At 34.2% G+C, this 24,557-nt stretch overlaps 2 protein-coding genes across 2 annotated transcripts; both read left to right on the top strand.

The window, feature by feature from the left end:
* Positions 1 to 9,789: 9,789 nt before the first annotated feature.
* Positions 9,790 to 12,689, top strand: LOC141686836 (uncharacterized). Its single transcript, XM_074491923.1, has 3 exons — positions 9,790 to 10,047; positions 11,558 to 11,885; positions 12,146 to 12,689. The coding sequence occupies exons 1-3, from the start codon at positions 9,879 to 9,881 to the stop codon at positions 12,354 to 12,356; spliced, it is 708 nt and encodes a 235-aa protein (XP_074348024.1). The 5' UTR covers positions 9,790 to 9,878; the 3' UTR covers positions 12,357 to 12,689.
* A 6,640-nt stretch (positions 12,690 to 19,329) lies between these two features.
* Positions 19,330 to 20,416, top strand: LOC141682953 (glyoxylase I 4-like). Its single transcript, XM_074487641.1, has 3 exons — positions 19,330 to 19,635; positions 19,710 to 20,035; positions 20,158 to 20,416. The coding sequence occupies exons 1-3, from the start codon at positions 19,427 to 19,429 to the stop codon at positions 20,247 to 20,249; spliced, it is 627 nt and encodes a 208-aa protein (XP_074343742.1). The 5' UTR covers positions 19,330 to 19,426; the 3' UTR covers positions 20,250 to 20,416.
* The last annotated feature ends 4,141 nt before the right edge of the window (positions 20,417 to 24,557 follow it).

The raw sequence follows: 24,557 nt of genomic DNA, 5'->3' as shown, positions 1-24,557 counted from the left end.
AGGTGTCCTGAGTGGCAGCAGGAATGGCATGTCACTGCCATTCCTGATGATATCTGGGACTCAGTTCCCCAAGAGGTCCTCACAGACCTCTTGTTCTTCTATATGGACTATCATCGCCATCTTGAGCGTCTGGAAGAGGAACAGAGAGAAGCTCTCTGACAGCAGGAGCGAATCATTCGTCTCGCTGTTCTTTTTGTTGAGAGTAGGAAGAAGAAATAATTGCAGCTATCTGTTTCTCTTTACCGTCAGCTTTGTCTGGCTTCTTGCTTAGGACTAAAGCTGTTGATGTTAGGATTTGTAGCTTAGGACAATCTTGTACTTTTCAGCATGTAATTTAAATTTCATGAAATGTATTTGCTCAATATATTAATGAAATTTTATATTTATGCAAGATATTGTCTCTGAGTCATTTGATATTCTGATAACATTTTAAATCCTGATACTAACCATATTCCGATGACCTTTTTAGCTCTGATACAAATCAAGTTTTGATTCTGACGTGGCAGTATCTGTTTACGTGGTTTATTAATGGTCATTCTATCATTGGTCATATTTTTACAGAATATTGGTAAAGCAGTAATAGTAATTTATTAAGTGGGAACAGTTTTAAAATTTAAAATTAAACTGAACGACCTTGATAAATGGGATTACTTGGTAAGTGGAACGGTTTTTCCTTGAAAAACTGTATGTGATAAGTAATGATTACTGAATACCCGTGCCCATTAATTATTTTTTACTGCTGCATGTGTGACAGGTGTCTCAACGGTTATTTTTTTTACCATGTATAAGTAAAAGAGAGAAAAGATATTTTATCTCTCTCTTTTTACTTTTATTCTCTCTCATCTACTGACGATTTTTCATACAGACATTTTCTCAAACACCTTACAGGCAATTTTCTTTCTCACGAATTCTCATGGCACCCAAGGACAGAATTTTTGATGGAGCTACGTTTGTTCCTAATAACTTCTCTGCTATTCTTAGCAATGCAGAAGCACCCTCTGAACTTCACTTCATTCAGGACTTTCTTGCTAGTTCTGATATTGGGTATGCTCTGACTGAACCCGAAGTAGTCTCTGGTACTCAAGTCCTGGAGTTCTGGAGAAGAGGTGTATATGATGATGGTGGTGATCAAGGGTCCCCAAGTATTATTTTTTCATCAGGGGAGGATGAGTATGTTGTGACATTGTCCACGGTTCGACAAGCACTGCAGCTACCTGAGAACTGTGTTTATTCTACTGTTGACGAGCCAGTTCTTCAAAACATGATGGCCAGTCTGGGATATGAAAGGACATTGGCAAAGCTGGGCCAGTTGAAGAAATCTTTCATAAGGAGGGAATGGAGTTTCTTCTTTGATTGCATAACTAAAGCTTTTGCAAACAAATGTTCCAATTTTGATGCAATTCCCATATTCAGCCAACAAATCGGGTATGCTCTCATAAATCGAACTGATTTTGACTATGCAAGTGTTGTTTTAGGTTTTATTGGGGACATAATGCATGAAGATAGATCTACTGTTTATTTTGCTAGATTCTGTCAGCTTATCTATAGTTTTTGTTGTGATAATAAGCCCCAAAATTATGGTGAATTAATTTCATCATTCAGAATAGCTAAAAGAGCTTTTACTGACTTATTATCTACTGATAATAAGAAGGCTGTGTTAAGACCCCTCTTAATTCCTTTATTTATCAAACAAGCCTTAATAACCTATAATCCTGTTAAGTACACTGCACTATATCCTGATGTTCAACCATCTGAACCTCATCCATCAGCACCTACCACCTCTACTTCTCCACCTCAAACTTCAGAACCTACAGTGCAGCCTTCATCTTCCAAACCTAAGAGGACTAAGAAAGTACCTCAGACACAACAAAAGAGAAGGAGATTCATTCTGTGTGATAAATCAGATGTTGAGGAACATGTTCCTGTCTCAGAACCTGTTGTTCTAGAAGCTGAGAAGGTCTCTTCTCAGGAGGATGTTAATATTGGGAGTTCTAGGCCCCTAAAAAGGCTTAGAAAGCGTAATTCTGATGATACAGCTCCTAAAGTCACTTTAAAAGCTAAAAGATTCAAAATATTGGCAAAAAGGCCTGAAGATTCTGGTAAAGGAATGAAAGCAGCAGCTAAGGAAGGGGATCAGGAATCTCTGATCTCACAAGACCCTGTTGAAGCTCACAATTCTTCTAGTGCTGATCCAGACCCTCATGCAACTCATCACTCTCCACTACATGAGCCAGAAACTACTCACATTCCTACACCTCCAGTATCTCCAGTAAATGTTGATACCCAGGGGCCAAGTGATGAAATTGACATTCATAACTTGGAAGTGCCTCAGGTTTTGTATCTAGAAGCTCCACCAACTCAAGTCACTCCACCAACAACACCAATTCTTGATGTTGATTTTAATCAAGAATTGCCTACAACACCTTCTCTGCATCTAGATACTGAAGATCAGATTTTAGGTGGGCATCAGAATATGGCTGTTGATCAGAACTTAGTTGGAGATCAACACTTAGATGACGATGTTGAAGCCTCCATAGCTTCTCATACTGTTCTTTTATTAGAAGATGCTGAAGCTATTGACTCTGTAAGTTCTGATGCTGCAAATATTGATGATACTGGTAATGCTGCTACAAATTTAGATGCTGATGTAGCTGGTCCTTCTGGACATGCACCTCTACAAACTCCTTCAAAAGCTGAGATAGTCAAAAAGTTTGTTACAGAGGAAGCACCAGTACCTTGGAGTGAAACTCCTAGAGGACAGGAGTGGACTAAGGAGTGGAACACAGTTACCTTTGTTCATACTGAAAAGATTCTTGCTGATCACTTGGAAAAAGCTGATGAGATGTTAGTCAATGATGATTTCAAGACACAGCTAAGAGTTACTGCACTTAGTACAAGGCACCTTCAAGGTCAACAGTCTGTAACTCAGGCCAAGGTGGACAAGATTCAAGAAACCTTAATGCAGCAAGATACATTTGTCAAGCTGGACAAGAAAAGGTTTTTCAAACCTTCCTTTGACAAAATTACCAACATTGAGAAAACCCAAGAGAAGCAACAGTCTCAGATGGATGAAATTTTGAAAAATCAAGCTTCTCAGCAAAATCAACTCAATGAGATTCAATCCTCAGTGGAATTGCTTCTCTCTCTTCTTTTATCTGCTAATGCCAAAAAGGGGGAGAAAGTAATTAAGTCCAAATGCAAACCTGATAAGACACTGAAGGGAAAGGATGGTAATGACCCGGGAAACTCTGGAATGGGTGGAGGTCATGGTCAAGGTGGAGGTCTCTCATCAAGTAGAATTGGAACTACAAGACATAGAACAAGTTCTGATACTGGGAGAAGAATAACTTCTGATACTGGTAAAAGGATAAGTTCTGATGAATTTTTGGAATTTGATGAAGAAATTTCAAGACAGTTATTTCTGAAAGAAAATCCAGGAATGGACTTTGAGAGTCTAATGGAAGAAGAAGCTAGACTTAAGTTAGAAAAAATCAACTCCAAATCTGAAGCTTTTGTTATTAAAAAGAAACTTCCTATGGCTAAAGGCATTGTGATAAAAGAAAGGACAAATCCTGTGGCAACTAAAGCCAAATCACAATTGCAGATAGATCCAAGGTCCAAGGGCAAAGAAAAAGTTGGTGAACCTGTAAAGGTTTATGTGCCTCCTATGGATGAAGAAATTTCTGATGAAGATGCTAATCTTACTCTGACTTTAAGGAAGATTTCTAAGACAACCTCTGACATGGCTCAAGTTGTTCAGAGTCAAGATATAGTTAGTTCTGATATAACAATGAAGCAAGCAACCTCTGACATAGCTCAAGTTGGCTTGATATCAGAAGATAAGTCAAAGAAAACCTCTGACATTGCTCATGTTAAATCCTCAAAGTTACTCCTACCAGGATTCACTAAAGCCAAACAGACTCAACCTTTGAAGACTGCAGCAAGTGGTTTTGAAGCAAGAGTGGTTACTGGAAAGGAAGCAAGAGATAAATCTGGATTGGGTAGTGCTGATGAAAGAAGAGTGCATAACACAACCAATGATCCAACTTCCTGAAGTGAACCAGATATTGGAGCAACTCCTGAAAGATTGAATCAACTAGAGTCTGTACAAATGGTCTACCATACCTTCTTAAAAGAATACATCTTGTTATATTTCATGACAGATGGAAGGGTCTACCATATAAGGGAAAATGCTATACCACTGAAGTATTTTGAGGAACTAGAACATGATTTATTCTTACTTCAAATGAAGGACAGAATAACAGAAAGTGCTGCAAATTATTTGAAGACTCAAATTCAGAGATAGAAGAAGCTTTATTCTATAAAGCCTGACAGCACATATTGTCCCAAGTACAGAGATCACAAGGGTGATATTGTTGATATGAAGCCTAATACTGCAAAGATCAGAACATATCTTGGTATTAAGGGACTTGAATTCAATCTAGAGTCTGACAAAGCCTATGTCATCAGACTAGATCAGGAGTTGAGAAAAGCAAAAAATAATGATCTCAGATATGCTATCTTCCAAAGTGGTGAAGATACTGCAGAGCTTAAAGATGCTAAAAGGAGAATGATTGATGAACTCAGATATGCTGAGAGATGTTTGTTAAAGAACTATCTCAGAACAACTCCTGATATCGAAGAGATCAGAAAGTGAAGCCAAGTCAAGATCTACAACTGCTCAAATTCTGATGTGTATACAGACTGAAGTTGTTATCAGAAGTTAAAGTTGGTAAAGCTTTAAGGACTGTAAGTTGTAGTTATCTAGTTAAATTCTCATGCATTTGTACTTAATATTTTTGACATCATCAAATATCTGTTAAACTTGTATATTATGCTAATTTACAAGTTGGGGGAGATTGTTAGATATATTTGATAATGTCATGTCTAATATGATTTGTGTTTAGTTTTCAGATCTTACTTAAACAGGACAAATCAGTACTTAACTGAAATCAGCACTTATACTGAAGTCAGAACTTAAGTTATCAGTACTTAAGGTTCAGGAGATATTTATCAGGAGATAATATCAGGACTTAAAGGAAACTTTCAGATAAGGAAGGCGACTGATTGAAAGGAAAGAAGATCAAGACAAACGTAAGAAGAGATATGCATGAAGAAGGAATTCTGTGAAGAATGGAATATTTGGAAGAAAAGATAACTGATTGATATATTTTAGGAAGCAAAATTATATTCCATATCAATTAGCGATTATCTTGTAACTGTGTAGTATATAAACACAGACATAGGGTTTACACTATATGTGTTATCATTATCGAGAATATTATTCATTGTAACCCTAGCAACTCTCATGATATTTGTTCATCACTGAGAGAGGACAATTCTACATTATAACAGAGTTTAATAAAGTTTGTTTTCTGTTACTTGTGTTCTTTGAATTCGATTTGTTTGTGTTATACACTATATTCAACCCTCTTCTACAGTGTGTGTGACCTAACAATTTTCCTTAGTAAGAGACTTAAGTGTAACACACAAATGATATAATTTTGTAGACATGTCATTTATTGCATCATTACACTCAGCTTTAGATAAATGTGCAAGGTTAGTGGTGATTACCTGATTACTTGAAGAACTTGTCTCTGTTTCATCAGACTTGGCCATTAGGGCTAGATTGACATAGCTGATATCCTCATCCTCATCCAGACCATCTGCTGTCCAGTCATTTTCTTGTGTAATGAAAGCCCTTTCCTTTTGTTTGAGCAACTCAAAGTATTTCTGTTTATAATCCACAGGCTCAAACTTCTTTTTACTGGAATCTGACTTTCTACACTCACTAGCAAAGTGCCCTGCTAAGCCACATTTGAAACATTTGAATTTTGATTTATCCACCATGTTTCTATTTGGCTTAGCTGCTCCAAAGTTCTTCTTGAACTTGAGCTTGGCAAATCTTCTGGAAAGAAATGCAAGATGTTCATCAATATCCTCCATATCATCTTGGCTCAAAGAATCTTCATTTTATGCTACCAGCCCCTTGCCCTTGTTTTCACAGACCTTTAAAGTTGATTCAACAGCTTCCATCTTCATCTCCTTCTCTTTCTCTAACTCAGCAACTAGTGCAATGGATCCTACTTTATTCTTTCCTCTCTCCATCCTCTCATCTTGCTCTATTTCAAGCCCATACGTTTTCAGGATGCCATATAGTCTCTCCAAAGTAAACTCCTTGTAATCTTGAGAGTTTCTCAATGAGACTGTCATAGGTTTCCATTCCTTTGGAAGAGATCTAAGGAACTTAAGATTGGAGTCTTTTGTCTGATAGACCCTTTCATACAACTTCAGAGCATTTAGTAGTTTTTGAAATCTACTAAAAATGTCAGTGAGAGACTCACTATCTTCACTATGAAAGTGCTCATATTGCTGAATTAGCTATCTGACACTTGACTTCATTTCATTTATGCAGAATTACAAGACATCATCTATGTACAATTAATCAACCTATTCTGCATATCTAATTAAGGTCAACATGACTTGAGTGCTACTACAGAATTTAAACAAGGTGTATGTAGAAATGTGCTATAGACTCATTATTACACAAGCTACTCACTCGATGGATAATAAATCATCATTCGTCGGGACTATATTGAGTCATCCGTCGGGACTATATTCCTTATCCGTCGAGTGATACATTTTTCACTAAGTAAAATCTACTAAGGTGTTTTGTTAATGAAATCATCAAGTTCACAATATATCCACAACAATTGCAAATAAGTATGAAGATAAGATTCGAATTAACCCTACATGGCCAACCAATGCTTTTCATTTGAAGGTAGTTAACGACCTGAAATGCAAGATCTCTACATCTATGATTTATAGGGCACTGAAAAAAGCCAGAGAGAATATTATTGGAAAGCATGAAGCTGAGTATGGACAGTTGTTTGCATATGGAAATGAAGTTAGAAGACAGATGCCAACATCAACTGTTAAGATAATGTCTGAGTCTGCTGGACTAGGAGAAGAAACAAGAAGATTTAAGCATTTTTATGTTTGTCTTGGCCCATTAAAGGAGGGTTTTTTGGATGGTTGTAGACCAATAATTGGGTTAGATGGCTGTCACCTTCGAGGCCCATTAGGTGGGATCCTTTTAACAGCAGTTGCAACTGACCCAAATGACAGTATGTATCCACTTGCTTAGGCCCAAGTCGAAGCCGAAAATAATGATAGTTGGGGATGGTTTATAGGTCTGTTGAAAGATGACTTAAGAATGTCTAATGTTGCCACCTACACCTTTATTTCTGATAGGCAAAAAGGCCTGGTAAATGCACTAGATTCGCACGTTCCGGAGGCTGAGCATCGTTTTTGCGTTATGCACTTATACAGGAATTTGCATAAGGAAGACCAAAAAAGTAGCTCCAGGGAGACCAAAAAAGAAAAGGGATACTAGATCAGATGTTATTCAAACTAGAGCCAATAAACCTTATATGATGAAGAGGATAGGAACAAGTCTAGAGTCTCGTCACTGCAAAGGGGTTGGTCACAATACAAGAACCTGCACAAAAAAGGTTAGACTTGTGTACTAACTTTACTCTTTTCATTTAACAATACATGTACCCGAGTTAAAAGTTCAAGAATAAACATTGTATATGCAGAAATTGGATGAAGGAGCCCAAACAGGGTGTGAGAATATGGAGGAACAGACGAGGAAAAATGTAGCAGAAAAAAGGCCTCCCAGGTGTGCATACCGTAAGGAAGAAGGACACAATATTAGAACATGTTCTGCAAAGGTGAAATATTATTCTTACCCTTACCTATAAAATCAAAATAGTTTGGTCACTAATAATTGGCTTATCTATATGTGATTATAGACATTAGATGAGAAAAAGAACAAATAAGAGGCAGATGAAGCAACAAACCAGGGAGCCAAATATGAAGGAGCACAAACAGACAATATTGGTAGAAAAAAGTCAAGTGGTTCTGGAGGCGGAAGAGTGAAACAACTAGCTGGACTAAGTAAAAGATCATCTCCATTAAAGACCTCAACACATGCAGGCATCATCAAACCCTTCAAAGCACCAGCACAAACATCTGAGATTCAGCGAGTGCAAGGCCAAAAATTCACATCTTTAAAGAATTTGGAGGCTGCAAGGTTGCATAAGCAGGAAAATATGGGGAAAAATGAGTGATTTTAAGATAAAATCTCTACGTACTATTATGTGATATTTTGGTATTTCAGATACAATCACACATTAATCATTCTCAGTATTTGTAATGAACTGAGATTATGTGCTCTTTTGCTACTCTCATTTGTTTATTTTGGTATCGAAATGTAACGACTGCTTTTGCTACTCTAATTACTAAGTACTCTCTTTTGCTACATAAAATTACTATCTTCATTTATCATTCAACAACCAGTGAACATCAATTCTAGAAAAAAACCAGCACAACCACCTAAATTCAATGCAAATCTATTACAAATCATAAATTCTAACCACCAAACTTTCCATTACAAGATAGAAATTAATAACACTTACATGTCTATTTCTACAGCCACCAAACAATTACAATTACTACTCCTAATCTGACGAAAACAAGAAGAGAAAAATCAAGATCCAAATTACAATTAGGAGAACAAGAGCTTTACTACATGACTGTTTCTCAACCTCTACTATCCTAGGTTGTTCAAACTTATTTCTTCCTCTTTCACCTTATTCAAATCTGTTTAATCGCCTAAGCAACCCAGAGATTATGATTTGAGCACGGTCACACAAAGGAGGATCAACCCATCGGAAAAAGCCACATCTACGATCAGGACATGATAAGAAACGACGCCCAACATTTGTCGAGGTCCATGTTGTTGCCTCCAATACCTACTTCCCACAGTTACACCTGCAAGCCATTAACAGAAAAGAAATGAAGGCTGTAAAATAGATGCTAAGTGATGTATGAATCATATATGTATTAGGATTGTGTATATATACTGCTAAGTGCTTAGATAGCCGTTAGGCAAACCAAATTACCAATTTATCCTTCTGAAAATTGAACAGTATTAACGTTAACGGTGATGTTGGATGGCAGATGGCTGAAGGGGTGCAAAATGAACAGATATTTAAAACCTGGAGTGCAACTTGTCAACAAACGTAGTTTGAGACCATAGTGAGAAAACACTCAAAGATAATGGGTGCAAACTGCAATTTACTCTTTAATTTATTCAGTCTCGGACCAAACCAGATTACACCGAAAATATATGGATTGGACCTAAACCGAACCTAACTAGTAGCGGCATATCATCCTAATACCCCACTGAAAATGGAGTGTCTGATTTATATTTAGAACAATATATTTTAGAATTAATATTTTTGGTCAAGAGACCTCGAAAAAGAATTAATTTAGTTATTTTCTTTTAAAAGAAATTAGTTGTACGGTGATATTTTGGACAAATATTATATGGTGGTATCTTGAAAAGTTGTTATCTCTGTTCTAAAAATCACCGATTTTATCGATTAATAATTTCAATATGCTCCGTTGATTCGATTTTATAATCTGATTAATCACTGCACTTTTTTCTTAAATTTATATATTTAGTTTAATAAATTAATTATTTTTATATTTTATTAAATATATCTGATTAATGCTCTGATTAATCAATCCGATTAATCACCGATTATCTGATTAATCACTAAAGGATTGTTATACCGAATAATGCCTATTCTCGCTTTTTAGAACCATGGTTGCTACCAAATACTAATAGAAAAATAAAAAAAATGTCAAAATAAAATAGTTTGTACAAAATTTTAATAAGGTTTTTGAAATTACCAAAGATCTCGAACTACCGATATAGATCCCTCGAATGGAGTTGTAACTGGATGCACCGCGCACGACTGTATTTTAATATAAAATATGTATGAAAAGGGTGTCGAAAATAGAAAATGGTGTGGGGTACGGAAAGTGAAGGTGGGTTGAGCGCCGGAGATTTGTCGACCATCGGAGGAATTGCCACCGTATCACTCTTACACTCATTCATACCTACCCATTGGCTTCCCTTTTCCATTGTTGGCCGTGCCCAGAAATGGACTCTCTCTCGTACACTCCTTGTTAGTACGTCCCTCTCTCTCTCTCTCTCTCATATGTATACATCGATTGTGTGTATCTAGGCATCTATTTCGTTCTTGTTTATCATTTTATTAATTAATTTTTTTGGGCTGATTACTAATTATTACTGTGAGATCTGTTGCTACCAACATCATATAACATATTGTTTGTTGTAATAATTTATATTGAATAATGAATCAGCATTTTTATTTATGATATTTTGTGAGATAATGTATGCCTGATGAGAGTGGTAGTGATGTTTTTGTATCAGGTTATCACTAGAGTTAGTGACGTGTTGTTATTGTTCGAGGATATCGAGTGTAGTTTGAATCAAAGGGTTTCTCTTATTTGATTTGGTTGTGGTGGTGGTGCTATTTATTTCTCAATGTCTATAATGATTTCATAGATACAGATAATAGTCCTGTTACTTTCTGATCTTAACATTTTCGTGATAAGCTGAGTAAGATGGAGCTTGTTCACTTATGAAATCAAGTTAGTTTGGAATATTTTCTTGCATTAGGGCTCGGTTTTTGTCTTTGTGTTTAGACAAGAGAGAACTAGGACAATTATATAGGTCAAAAGAAACCTTTTTGTCCTTGCAGGGACGGAACCAGAAACTTAAAATAAGGTGGGTTTGACTAGTCTTTGGTAAAATTTCACCTTTATCATACACCTAATGTTCACGGTTAAAAGTAAAATTCTTATCTTTATATATTTTGCTAGTTTGATTTTCACACAGTTTCAGTGAATTTGACAATTATTAGCTTAAATGGACCAGGCAAAATTTGGCTCAACATGGACTTTAGATCTAATTGGGCTGTAAAATAATAACATTTAAAACTACAAGAATTTTTTCCCAAAATCTTCCCGGGCTTAAGCCCAGGCTAGCCCTGTTGTGGTTATGTCTCTGGTCCTTGCTATACCTTATTATGTATTTAGCCTTTAGCGTTCGGTTGCTATCATTTAGCTTGATGCAAATAACTTTGAATTACAATGATGAATAAACCCATACTCCAATTGAATCAATCTCATTATTAGTTACTTTTGCATACCACATTATTCAAGTACTAGCATGTCTTATGTAGCGCTCTTTAGGATGGTTCAAGTTCAGCCGTTTCATACTATAGTTTGGTGTTTTGTATCTTTGGTGAGGTTGCACTTGGCAGAGGTAACAATCACCCATATCAGGAAACTTGGTTTGATATAAATTTTTGAAATCCCGACTTAGATTTTCATGTATGTTGCAACTTTGATGCTGCTTGCCAAGTTCACTCTATTACTTAACTTCACACTCGACCGCCACCCTCTTGTAGTCTTATCTGAATTAAGCACAATAATAATAATTTAATATAAAGACCTCGAGTGTTACTGATTCCTATGGTCTATCAATGAGTTAAGTAAAGTTGGCCCATGTTCTGCTCCAAAGAATTTGATACCCATTGATTATATGTATAGAATATAGATCTACATATATGGGGCTCAAGATTATATATTTTTTTCTTCTCTCTTTATTTAGCTGCATTTGGGGCAGTTTTGCATGTTCTCTCTACTTCACTTCTTGGCATAACTGCAATCACCATAAGTAACACCATTGCTGGAGAGGAAACTGTGCACAAGCTTGCTTCTCTGTTGCTTGTTTTTCTTGGCGGTAGTTATATCATATTGTTTCTGATGGGAAAGGGTAGTCACGGCCACACGCACAACCAGCCTATGGAAAAAATGGCTGTCGCAGGACTTATTCTGGTTCCTGCTCTATCTCCTTGTGCAACCACTCTTCCAGTGTTTCTTGCCGTTGGGAACTCATACTCCATGATGGTGATTGCCATCATTGTACTTCTCTTTAGGTATTATTCTCAATTATACTATATATTATGTTGTTTGACCACATGATTTTTTTTCCTGGAAAACACATTATTCATTTAACAAATACTATAGAATTTGTAAGTTAGGGGTGATGATTGTTACCTCAAGTAGGATACTTGTGCACTGTTTCTATGTTAAATGCGTCAAGGTTTTAAGATTATCATACATCAATGTGTGAATATATTTCTAAGACCGCAAATTCCAGGAGTTTCTGACTTCCTTGATGACATTGGATTTTCAGCACTATCACCGTGATGACCTCATTGGTAGCTCTCTCTTTCTATGGTGCAAGTCAAATTAAGTTTCACTGGGTGGAGCGCTATGACAAGCTTCTTGTTGGTTCAGTGCTATGTCTAGTTGGTATTTTGACGCTAATCTTTCACGACCACGAGCATGATCATGATCATGGAGATGGTACATTGCAGTTGAACAGGAAACTGATATCTCTATGAAGATTATGTTCAGGAGTGGTGGTTATAATTTCAAAAAGGACAAGGATGCGAATCTTCTCACAGCGTTGACATGTAGATTAAAGCTCTTGTTTGTTATTCTTGACAAACAGCAAGAGTCTAGTTTGTTTCGCCGTAGTCTTTGTGTATCTTTGCATATTTTGACTTTATATATGCGCTCAATGACTGATCATGCAAGGACATTTCAGTCGGGAAGTTTAATTGTTGTAGATCACGCAACATATGTAAAGCAGGTGCAGGTGTTGTACTTTGGCTTGATCCGTTTGTAATCATATACACAATGATATATTTTTCAGAATAGTCTTGTTTTCTATTGATTGGTGAAACTTCCAGTTTAAGTATATATTCTGACATGCTTTGCTGTAATTTCTCTAATTTTAACTTGAAACCTGCAATATTATGCACTTATGCTCACACAAATATACTCTTGATCTACTATCGGAATAGTTAAATACACCAAGTGTAGCTAGGACTGCTGGTTATTGATAGTTTTACCGTTAAGTGATAGTGCTACTTTGTAGTCACGGAATTTTCCTGCAAGCTTGTGTCCATTATTGCCATTGCTTTCTCTGATTCTGACTCGGCATTTTGCCAAGACACAAGAAAATACCATCTCCAGTAATCTCCTTGTACTTGGTAAATCTCACATCAGCCAAAAATGTAAGAAAGTCTCTCACATTAGAGTATGGTTGTGGCGGCTTCTGAGTAAACCTTGGATGATCAGCCTACTTTAAAATCATTATTAGGAGGCTGGAAGTTGGAACATGTAATTTTTAGCTTTACACTTAGTTTTTTTTTGTTATTTATAAACTAAAATACTTTTTTTTTTTTTGTAAATCTTGATATTTTCTTGTTAAAGTCTATACACGTGTACGACTATCCTGCCCCAAAATAAATAATTCTTCTAAATTGTTTTTTTTGTTTAGGTTATACATTTAATACTTATAAATGACGATTCCCCATAATTATCCGTAAAGTTTGTTTAGTTACCTGCATCCCATCCCCATCTCTATACTCTTTTTTAATTATTTCAATCTCTTTCTTTTATTTTCAATTTTATCTACTGATCTAAGCATGACGTCTAGCAGAGTATTAGTAATAATATGAGATGCGAGGTGTATAGTAGTCCTCAAACATAGGGACTTGTTTTTGACCCCTACAATTTTTCCCTATTTTAGGGATAGGATGTGATAACCATTTTAGATAAAATTATATGAATTCCCCAAAATTATAAAGATAGGGGATGGATAGAGATCTGGATGTTAATGCTCTTCCGGAGTCCCTTTCTAGGTGTACTTGTGTATTCTGGAGTCACTTTCTAGTAGTAGGGGTGAACATTTGAATGGTGAAATATTTGGATAAAACTGAAATATAAAATGCATGTTCTCATGTTTCAAAAATTAAAAATTGAAACTGCCATGAAACCATATATTGAATTTCGGTTTAAAAATGTTCAGTTCAATTACAATATAATTTATTTTGAATTTAAATCGTATCACATAAAATTAACAAAATAAATATGACTACTAGAATTTTTAAGCACTTGTTAGGAAATAAAAATCCAAAGTAGGCATGTTTCTTTGTTGGATGTTCAGCTACAGCCTTTGGCCAAAAATTTAAGTGTAAAAAGTAGAGTGAAGGTAAAAAATAGCAATTTTTTGGGTAAAATTCATCAAAATACTCATTTTAAAAATACATGATTGAAAATATTCATTTAATTACGTATTTTTTAATTGGACAACGATAATATTTATTTCTGAATTGGGTATGTCAGAGTTTGGGTATTACTTTTGAGATACCCAATAACTATCAAATGCGTATCAGAGAATTTTTATAAAAAAATTATTTTTTTTGGATATTGTAACATCCCGAATTTTCGGACTATTAAATCTAAATACACAATTTAAATAAAACACATTCTTTTAATAGTCCGAAAAGTCGAGCAGTATCAGTTGGTATCAAGAGCAGGCTGTCCTTCGGAGTGTATTTGGTATGAGACTAGTACATTCCCTAGGATGCGATCCTTTAGACTGTCGTATAGTTCTTAGGAAATTATATTGGATTTAAACATTTGTCTGTGTGATTATTTGATATGTTTAACTTGTGTGCTTTTTGATTATTGACTATAAGTTTAGAAATTGTTTTGCGTGTTTCAGAAAAGATGGACGGGGAGAATGATAACAATCAGACGAGTATCAGAACAACAATGGCAATCAAGGAAACAATGATGAAGGAGGAAACGTCTTTGACCAGTTGGCTGAAACTCTAGCTGTACTTGTGAATCAGCAACCGAAGCCTAACATCGTCTCTCGGTTCAAGCGTTTGAACCCGCCAATTTTTGATGGAGCTACAGACCCGGCTATCGTTGAGACGTGGATCCAAGAGATGGAAAAAGCTTTTGTACTTTTAGGGAGTAGTGAGCAGCAGAAGGTGACCTTAGCTGTGAACCAATTGCAAGGAAGCGATTACGAATGGTGGCTCATGGAAAAGAGGAAGAACGAGACAACATCGAATCTTGAAGAAAATCCCGAACCGTATACATGGGCAAAGTTTAACAAGGTTTTGGAGGGCAAGTACTTTCCGAGAACAGTTTGTCTGCAGAAAGAGAGGGACTTCATTCAGCTTCAGCAAGGTGACATAATCCTCATTGAATACGAAGCAGAATTTGCAAAGCTTACGAAGTACGCGTCGACCTTAGTAGCAGATGAGAGCAGTCGAGCACGAAGATTGGAAGAGGGACTTCGAAGCGACATCAGGAGTTCTGTGGCGTCTTTTGAAGTCAGACATACGAGGCTGTCCTCAACAAGGCGTTAGTGATCGAGAGGGGCTTGGAAGAATCTGAAAAGGCGTCTGGCAGCTGGAATAAGAAGCGGTCCACTCAAATTAGTGGGCAATCTTTTCAAGGGGGACTACATAAGAAGTCACACGTGTATGATAACATCGGAGGTCAAAGTAATCGAGAGAGGTGTACGAGGTGTGGCAAGAATCATCCGGACAAGGTCTGCCGTTGGAATACAAGTGCTTATTTTCATTGCGGAGAAGTAGGACACAAGATTTCGAATTACCCGCATAACCCGCCACCGCCACCAAGGAAGGAAGTAGATAACAAAATGGGCAAATGACGCGTGTTTCAGCTCACAGGAAATGACAATTATTGCAATAAGGATGATTTCTTTTCTTTAGGTGGCTTATTTAATTTAAATTTATTTGTGTGAATTTGGGGACCAAATTCTTTTAAGGAGGGAAAAATGTAAAATCCGTAATTCATTTATTAGATATTAGATATTAATTCGTTTAGATAAATATTTATTTAGAATATTTCGGAAACTTTTTGCGTAAGTTATTTGGGTTAGGAGAAGATTTGTTATCTGTGTAAAGAAGTGTAAGAATAATTTAGAAAATCGAAATCTTTTTAATTTAGGCAATTATATGTGTTTAATTTTTTTATTTATAGAATTGACTTGGAGAGGTTGTAAATTTTAAGAATTTTTTTGTTATTTCCTAATTAAATTTAGGTTTTATGTACCTATATAATAAACTATTTACAGCTTAGCGAGAGGCTTGTAGAGCTCTCACCGCCCACAGGTACGACTTTTATTTTGCTTTAGTTTTCGTGATTTTGTTTCTCAGGACAATTATGTCATGTGATGTTGGTGTGATATTGAATTAAGTTATGTATGCATAATATAGTGTTGTTACATGCCTGCTCCTTTTTGTCACGTTCCGACTATTATAACACTTAGAATTTGTTGATTAGTCTATTGTGTTCTTGCGTTTTATGCCAAAAGTATTAATTAATTCTATAACAAGTCATGCTATGTAATTTAATTGGTGTATTTTCGAGTTTTGCCCGTATAGATGATAAATTGTTTACAAAATCTTATCATCATGATCATTTTAGTATATAACATGATTTTAATTGATCCATGACGGTTCGTGATTTTGTGTTATTAAATATATTTGCAAGAAATATTATTTTAATTGTAAATATTAGTTATTTGTTTAGTGTAGATATCAAATTATAAGGTAGCTTACTTTTAATTATTATAATTATAGTTTCCATGCTAGATGATTTTGGTACATATTTATAGATAAACTATATTATGTTTAGATACGTTCCTAGCATTGTGTTTGAAATTTTAAAATACTATTTTTGAAAATGTGTGTGTATATATATATTAAATAAAGGAAATTCGTTTTAAAAGTAATTAAATATTATTTTGATTGTTGCTACATAGAATATGTTTATAGCTAGATATTAAATATCTTAGATTTTGGTTAAAAATAAATTTAGTATGAGGTGTGATTAAATTCTGTGATTTAATTAATATTTTATGAATTTAAATATAGTGCATACACATAAATAGTAGATTATTGGTTAGAATCCTCAACATGTGTATATTAGATATTGACTAGCTCAATTTGTTGTGATCGTGCATGCATAATATTTATGTGGTAATAGTATATAAAATTATGTTACATGTTAAAGTTAATGGTGATCATTTATACCAGATATTTAGTTTTAGCACAGTGTGGTTTCATCCATCTGCGATGGGCTTTAAGCCCCATTTCCATTTTATGTAATTTGTTTAATTATAATATGTGATGTGATCTGTATTTTAAATAATTTAAGTGACCTGCATTATATGTTCTGTGGAGATTAATTGTCTTTGGTCATTAGTATTTAAGTCGGTCTCTGTTTAGTTTCGTGGTCAACATTTTATTTGATTTGATGATGTATATGAATATAATTTGTTTATAGAATAAATAACTAATTACATTTTGCTTATAAATTTTAGGATTTGTTCGCATTATTAATTTCAGATTTTAAGTGTCGACTTTGAAATAAGTATTTTTGACTTATTTTTAACTTTTGGAAAATATGTTTCAATTCTGTTTTTAATTTCGTATAAGATATAAGAACTTTGATTTCAAAACTATAAAATATAAGTATTTGTGAATTTTATAACCCAGTCTCTACGTTTTCGAACCCGTTCGTAATTTAGGCTATAGTTCTGGAACTAGACTTAGATACCCTTAATAGGCGCACAAGTGTGCAACTTTAGATACCTATTAAGGGCGCGTAATTATTGAATTTTAGATACCGACCACTGCCAAAGTGTGGTATAAAGAACAAGAATAAGAATAAGATGCCGGCTACTGGTAAAGTGTGGCCGTAGATCAAGACTGTGGTATTTATAAGAATTATCGTTTCGTTCTGTTTCATTATGTCATAATCTGTTATAAAATCTGTTATGTTCTGTTTTAAATTCCGAATTTTAAAATATAAAATTTTGGGTTGACTTTGTTTTAAAAAAATATTTTACAAAATTTTTATCGTCATGAGAAAATTCGTTTTATTAAAACGCCCATTGTTTTTCTATTTAAGAGTTAGTCAATTTGTACTTGCTGAGCTGTGTAGCTCATCCATTTTCTCTATTTCAGGAAGCTCTGGATTTGAATAAGGATGTGAACTTCGTGGATTTTCGTGCTATTTAGTTTGAATAAGACTTTCGTACCATAAGAATAAATTTGATTATCTGTTTAGATAATTAATATCGGATTTGTGGAGCTGCGTCTCTATTTTTATGATTTTGATTATTAAGTTTGACTGCTACTTTGACCTTCCTTATATATTGAATTTTTCGATTAAAAGAATGTGTTTTATTTAAGTTGTGTATTTAGATTTAATAGTCCGAAAAATCGGGCTGTTGCAGATTTCCATTTGACAAATATAACTCAGTTGACGAATAGATATCCGAAACAATAAAATCAGCTATCCGTAGTCAGAATCAATATTTTCATTTATTTTCACCAAAAAAATATGTTATTTTTGATATTCTCTCTAAAAAGCATGATTAATCCCGTATGCAAACATCACATGTTTGAAACAGTTAAAAATCTGCATTTACATTTACGGGAAAAAAATATGACAATGATAACTTTGGTAAATCATAAAGAACCCAGGTTGTGTTTGATTGTGGTGAATGAAATGGAATGGATGTAAGTAAATAAAATAAACGAGAGTTGGAAGAAAGATTTGAAAAAAAATAATTAGATGGATAAAATTGTTATGATAAAAATTGTGAAGAAAATGGAGTTAGTAAGGAATGAAACATTCCATCTCAAATTAAGGGTATTTAATTATAATATAGGTGAATATGTATGAAATGGATGAAAAAATAAGATTTTTAAAAAATTTAATTATTTTTCACTTAAAATCTCATTGAATATCATTATATTTCATTCACCCAAATAATATTTGACAGATGTAATGTCAACGTGAGCCGTGAGATTTAGGCCCTTGTGTCGAGATGAAAAGTTTCTAGATGACACGAGTCCACCTTTTCATTTTTTGAGCGAGTCCCCTTTAATACAGTTTATATTACTGCCTGATGAAAATTATGTTTACACACCTTTATCAAGTGATCGATCAGCTAGCTAGTCTCTGGTTTAGAATAGCACTGGGATTTGAAATATGTTTGTTTGCTTCCGAACATAGCACAAGTTCTTTAAAGAATATCGAAAAACTGATTAATATACTCAACTCAACATATCAACATGTTCTTCACAAGTGAATACACACCTGCAAATAATGACCAACCTAATAGTCACGTTATATGAGCATGAAGCATCTGTCTTTCAACTAATACCGTGTGACCAAAATTTCGAAATTTAACACGTGTTTTGCAAGTCCTGGCACATCTATATGCATGGCAACAAAAAGAAATCTCAGTGCTTGTGTGTGAACATCTAGTGTGTGTAAAGACATTGATAATATAGACACGGAGAAAATAAATAAACCAAGAATTAGGAGGTGGATAAGAAGAGGAGAAATTGAAGTAGTTGTATAGTGACCATTTTGTTGTGTTTCACGTTGGAATGAGCTGGAAGCTTCCCCACATCTTTAAGTACTCATCATATATGTCTATAAATAATATCTACTCTGTGATCATCATAAGTACTCTCACTTGTAGTGATAAAGATACTTACTTGCATACTTTCTTTTTACCACATTCTTCTTATTTTATCTTGTAGAGATATCGATAAGTATGACAGCGATGGGCAAAGAGATAGAGAATGCGGGAGTGGAGAAGATGTTAGATACATTGTCATCTCAGAAGCATGAGATGCCATTGTTGGCTCTGAATCATGTTTCGTATGTTTGCAAGTCTCTGGCAACGTCCGTTAAATTCTACGAGGATGTACTGGGATTTGTGCTTGTCAAGCGACCATCATCCTTCGACTTTGAAGGTGCATGGTACGTAACATTGTGATCTATATCATGAATTTATAAAACATTGTTTGCTTATTGAAGTTTTATTGAAATTTAAGGTTATTCAACCATGGAATTGGCATACATTTGTTGGAAGTGAAAAGTGCAGCAACAAAAAAAGGCCAAAAGATAAATCCAAAAGACAACCACATTTCGTTTCAGTGCACAAACATGGACCTTATAATCCAGCAACTGGAGGCATTGAACATTGAATATGTGACTGCGGTGGTGACAGAAGGAGGCGTGGTGGTGGATCAACTGTTCTTTCATGATCCAGATGGCTACATGATCGAGATTTGTAACTGTCAGAACATTCCTATTCTGCCTCTCTCCAGTCTTGCATCCTGCCCTGTTCCAAACTGCACTGCCCCTACTAACAACAACGGTAAGATTTTAGTCTTGTCTAAAGCTTAAGTAAATTAAGCTCAGCCTCCCTAAACTCTACTCTTCAAGATAAATTGACTCAAAATCAGTCAATTGACTCTGATAGAACTATAACTAATGCAGGAAAATTGCCCTCGGAGAGGCGAATGTGCAGGGAAGTTGAGGCTTTAATGATGGAAAATTTGATAGTAGGAATGATGGGTATCCACTTTTGAGAATTTCTTAACAATAAATGTTAATTTCAGTACATTTTACTTTTTTCAAAAACTCGCAGTAGAATTTGTGTTGAAAATGTATGATCCATTTGTGGCACACTGAAAGAACAAAGTTTAAACTATTACAAAAAATTAATGATGCAGAAATGTAGTTGATGTTTATGTTACACATATATTCTATAGATATAAAACCTAATTTAATAAAATTTAATACTGGATGTGATGAACAAAACAAGTTTGTGACCTAATTTAAGATATTATTGAAGAGAACGCGAACTGAAAAGACGACTCTTATTTTCTCGACTTAATGAAACTGGTGCCATAAGACTCTATATATAAAGAGAGTTTTGAAAGGACTTGTTTTTCTATTCGATGTGTTACATGATATTTATAAGAAAAACCAAGGAATAGGTTTGTGCTACTCAATGTGGTACAAAACCCACTTTTCACATTAAAAGGTCACACTTTGAAACATCAGTTCTCATTCACATTTTACTCATTTTGAGCGTGTAAATATGCGTTGGAATCCTCTTAAGGAGGAGAATACGTTCCAATAAATATACACCACTAACACATAATGTGTCTCACTCATATAGAGTCTCAAAATGATTCCTAAACTATGCAATAGTATTATTACGAATCTCAAAAATTAGATTCATATATCGAATATTATTAGACTCAACCATTGTCTATGTATCCATCCAAAATATCTCAACTGATTTTGGATCTCATGCTACCAACAGAGGTATTGGTATCAAGTTTCGAGATACCCCCACATTTCAATTATTTTCAAGAATAATTCATTACATTCCACTATTCATAGAAAATTTAATAATTTTCTATTCTAAATACCCCCACAATTTTAATATTTCACAGAATGTCAGAAAACATTCCAAAACTAATAGAAAATTTAATTATTTCCTTCTGTGGTATCATGTTTAAGGGATGATTAGCCCTTCGTAACTAATATCCTCAAATTCAGTGATAGTCTGAGCTGATCACAATCGTTTTGCATCTCCCTCAGAGCGCACTCAAGCCTGCATCTACTCCATTTATTTAACGCGAGTAAGGTGCAACAATCTCATGAATATTCACGTTGCAAACAGAATTCGCCCGGTGATTATTTATCATTAAATTTATTCACTACCATCTTAATTATCTATATTAAGTTGGTTTTACCCTTGAGCTTATAGAGCACACATCTCTCTATTTAGCTTCAATATTGACTCGATTATGAGTACGGGTGACAAATGTTTTACTATCAAACCAGAAAGAACACATATCATGTCACTACCTCTCATCTGAGTAGGTTTTACGTCATTCATTAAAACCTATAAGATTTTAATATCATGTTTAAAGAACTTCCCGTAGTTCTTATCATTAGAAATTCAATTACTGAATTTCTCTAAAATATTTACATGGTTCACACGAGCCTACATTTTCGGCTCACCTACTGGTACAACCAGAAAAGGCCCAAGGAAGAACATAAATTTTCAATAAACCCACATTCAGTGATCCTTGATCAACTGATGCGTTATGGTTAACAACTTTTCGGATTCTCTCCGAAGTTCAGCATAAATACTAGCTGATATCAATATTCTCCGTATTAAGTATCACATGAATCACTATAATAGGCTCGTGTGTCACTGCCGTAAAAGAACGACACCAACACGTGAAATTACTCTTTATCTGGAGGAAAAATCCAACCAGAAAAATATAATTTCTGTGCCGACCCATAACCTGTACTCCAGGCCCATTAGGTTTTTTAATGTGGAGAATCCCGAGCAATTATAAATATGGTTCACTTCAGCTGCACAACTCGTTACATTGTTTAACAACAAACATATTACTTCATAATATCTAGTGCAGCACAAGTGAGAATACTAGAACAAATTTTTCCAGTCAAACTATTGTTAACTAACGAGACACGTTACATAATAAAATAACTTATGCCTCCTTTAATAACTTTTCAAAGTCTCCATATAGACTAAAAGCATTTTGTTAACAAATAAAACTATTAAAATAATATGTTTAGAACTACATAGTTTGTATCACGTTTATTGTCACAAACCTATGCCTGTAATCTATTTTCTCCGATTAAATAGATACGCGGTACCAAATAATCAAGTTCCATCATGAAGGGTCACATTTATGTAGCCATATCATTTAATTGCATAGCAATATCATGTTATGAACTTGCAAACACGCATGGAAACTATAGCATATACGATTCTTGTATTAGTATACTAATAATTCCGAAATCAATTCAGAATTAAGAAACTCTAGCTCATATATATTATCAATCACCATGCTAATTAAACAAAACATAATAAGCTATCCATTAATAGCGAAAACATGGACAAATTATAAATTTGAGTTTAATCTACCAATTTATAATGATTAACCCGAGAAACAGATATCACCAAATATGTCCACTTGAATATAAATTGATCATAAATCAATAACCAGTAAAGCATCAATAGGCTTATAAGAAAACCAATTATCCAGCATATAGTGCTTATCTTTGCCTCGTACCTATTATGCTTAAACAAAGCACCACTTAAAATCAAATTTATATTAATTTCAAGCACATGACCACAAGTGATCAAGGAAATTAACGCACTAAATTTAATTTAATTTAATTAATGAGGCAAATAATGGCTACTCATATACCCATAAATAAATCTAATTTAAATAATCAAATTGACATTTGCGCCTACTTACAAGAAAGTATGAAAATTGAAGAAAATTGCTTTAAGATTGAAGATACCGAGAATTGAAGAGACGACTCTTATTTTCCCGACTTAATGAAACTGATGCCCTAAGACTCTATATATAAAGAGAGTTTTGAAAGAACTTATTTTTTTTATTCTATGTGGTACATGGTATTTATAAGAAAAACCAAGGAATATGTTTGTGCTACTCTCGATGTGGTACAAAACCTACTTTTCATATTAAAAGGTCATACTTTGGAATATCAGTTCTCATTCACCTTTTACTCATTTTTGAGCATGTAAATATGTGTTGGAATCCTCTCGAAGAGGAGAATACGTTCCAATAAATACACACCACTAACACATAATGTGTCTCACTCATATAAAGTCTCAAAATGATTCACAACTTAGTCTAAAATACTAAGTTTGCCCAACAATTAGAATAGTAAGCTATTAAGAATGTAAGTTGTTAGTGATTTTTCTTGCAAACTTGTTTGTTTTTATCAAATTAGGTATTTTATCTATAGAATGTGATTATTTCCTTCTTTAAGATTAAACAACATAGACGATAAAATAACTTCATGAATGTTTTTAAAAGTATTGATCAGAGATCCACTGGAGCGAGCATATACGCCTAGAGTACTACAAGCTTGTTTTGTTTAATTACTAGCACTGCGTACATAAACACTCCTTGGTGTATAGTATCATCGCACGCTGCCATGACATTTCTGAAATTGAAATAAAGGATGGTTTTAGTCGTGACCACCACAATATTAGAGTCTTGAAATTATTCATTCTATCTCTTATATATACTAGCTTAAAACACGTGCGATGAACGGATTGCACATATATTTTTTAGTATAATATATATTTTTTTAAAAATTATTTTAAATTGATTATTAAATATTCTAATTTTAAATTTTAATTGATATGACTTCATGATAAATATATTAATACTCGTATAAATAAATACAATATTTCCCTTATGTCTGAAACATTAGAAAAATACTATTTTAGCAAAATAATTGCTTAATCGATTAAGTATAAGAGCTATTTAAAAAAGACAGTAATAATTTGATTTATCCCGGGCCAGTGGTTTGCAGTAATTTATTTTATCCTGATGCCCATTACTCCGACTAAATCCAACTGATTATTTTTAGTTTAATTTTTTTAAGTTTGAATCAATTAGATAATTTTGTTTTAGCCCAAATAATTAGTATATATGATTTTGTTCCTGTTGGTCAAATTATATTTTGATTTTAATTTTTAATTTTGTGTTTGTTTGGATCAATTGTATAACAAACTTTTTATCATGGATGAATAATATATATTAATTTGTTTATTCTAGTTCAATGGTATATTTTCTTAGTTTGTATGGTGATTGGGGTGGTAAACTTGTGCAGTGAATCCATTCAGTCTTAGACATCTAGCTAGCTAGGTCCCTGGTTAGAGTATTTAGCTGAGTTAGTAGTTGTTCATGTTTCCCTAGTTTGTCTGTCTTGGTTTCTTTTAGTAGTTGAGGTATATTTGTTCTTCTTGTTGTATTCTTTAGCCGTGCTGAACCTTCTGATGTAATGTCTCTACTATAATTGGG

This window comes from Apium graveolens, chromosome 9 (genome assembly GCF_009905375.1).
Source record: "Apium graveolens cultivar Ventura chromosome 9, ASM990537v1, whole genome shotgun sequence".
NCBI lineage: Eukaryota > Viridiplantae > Streptophyta > Magnoliopsida > Apiales > Apiaceae > Apium > Apium graveolens.
This window is presented reverse-complemented; position numbering and strand designations above follow the sequence as displayed.

Bases quoted from the DNA above. Each gene is read 5' to 3' on its own strand.
- LOC141686836 (XM_074491923.1), top strand. From the start codon at position 9,879: ATGGTGTGGGGTACGGAAAGTGAAGGTGGGTTGAGCGCCGGAGATTTG. The intron at 10,048-11,557 runs GTACGTCCCTCT...CTCTTTATTTAG, and splicing joins CTCTCGTACACTCCTTGTTA to CTGCATTTGGGGCAGTTTTG. The intron at 11,886-12,145 runs GTATTATTCTCA...TTGGATTTTCAG, and splicing joins ATCATTGTACTTCTCTTTAG to CACTATCACCGTGATGACCT.
- LOC141682953 (XM_074487641.1), top strand. From the start codon at position 19,427: ATGACAGCGATGGGCAAAGAGATAGAGAATGCGGGAGTGGAGAAGATG. The intron at 19,636-19,709 runs GTACGTAACATT...TTGAAATTTAAG, and splicing joins TTCGACTTTGAAGGTGCATG to GTTATTCAACCATGGAATTG. The intron at 20,036-20,157 runs GTAAGATTTTAG...TAACTAATGCAG, and splicing joins TGCCCCTACTAACAACAACG to GAAAATTGCCCTCGGAGAGG.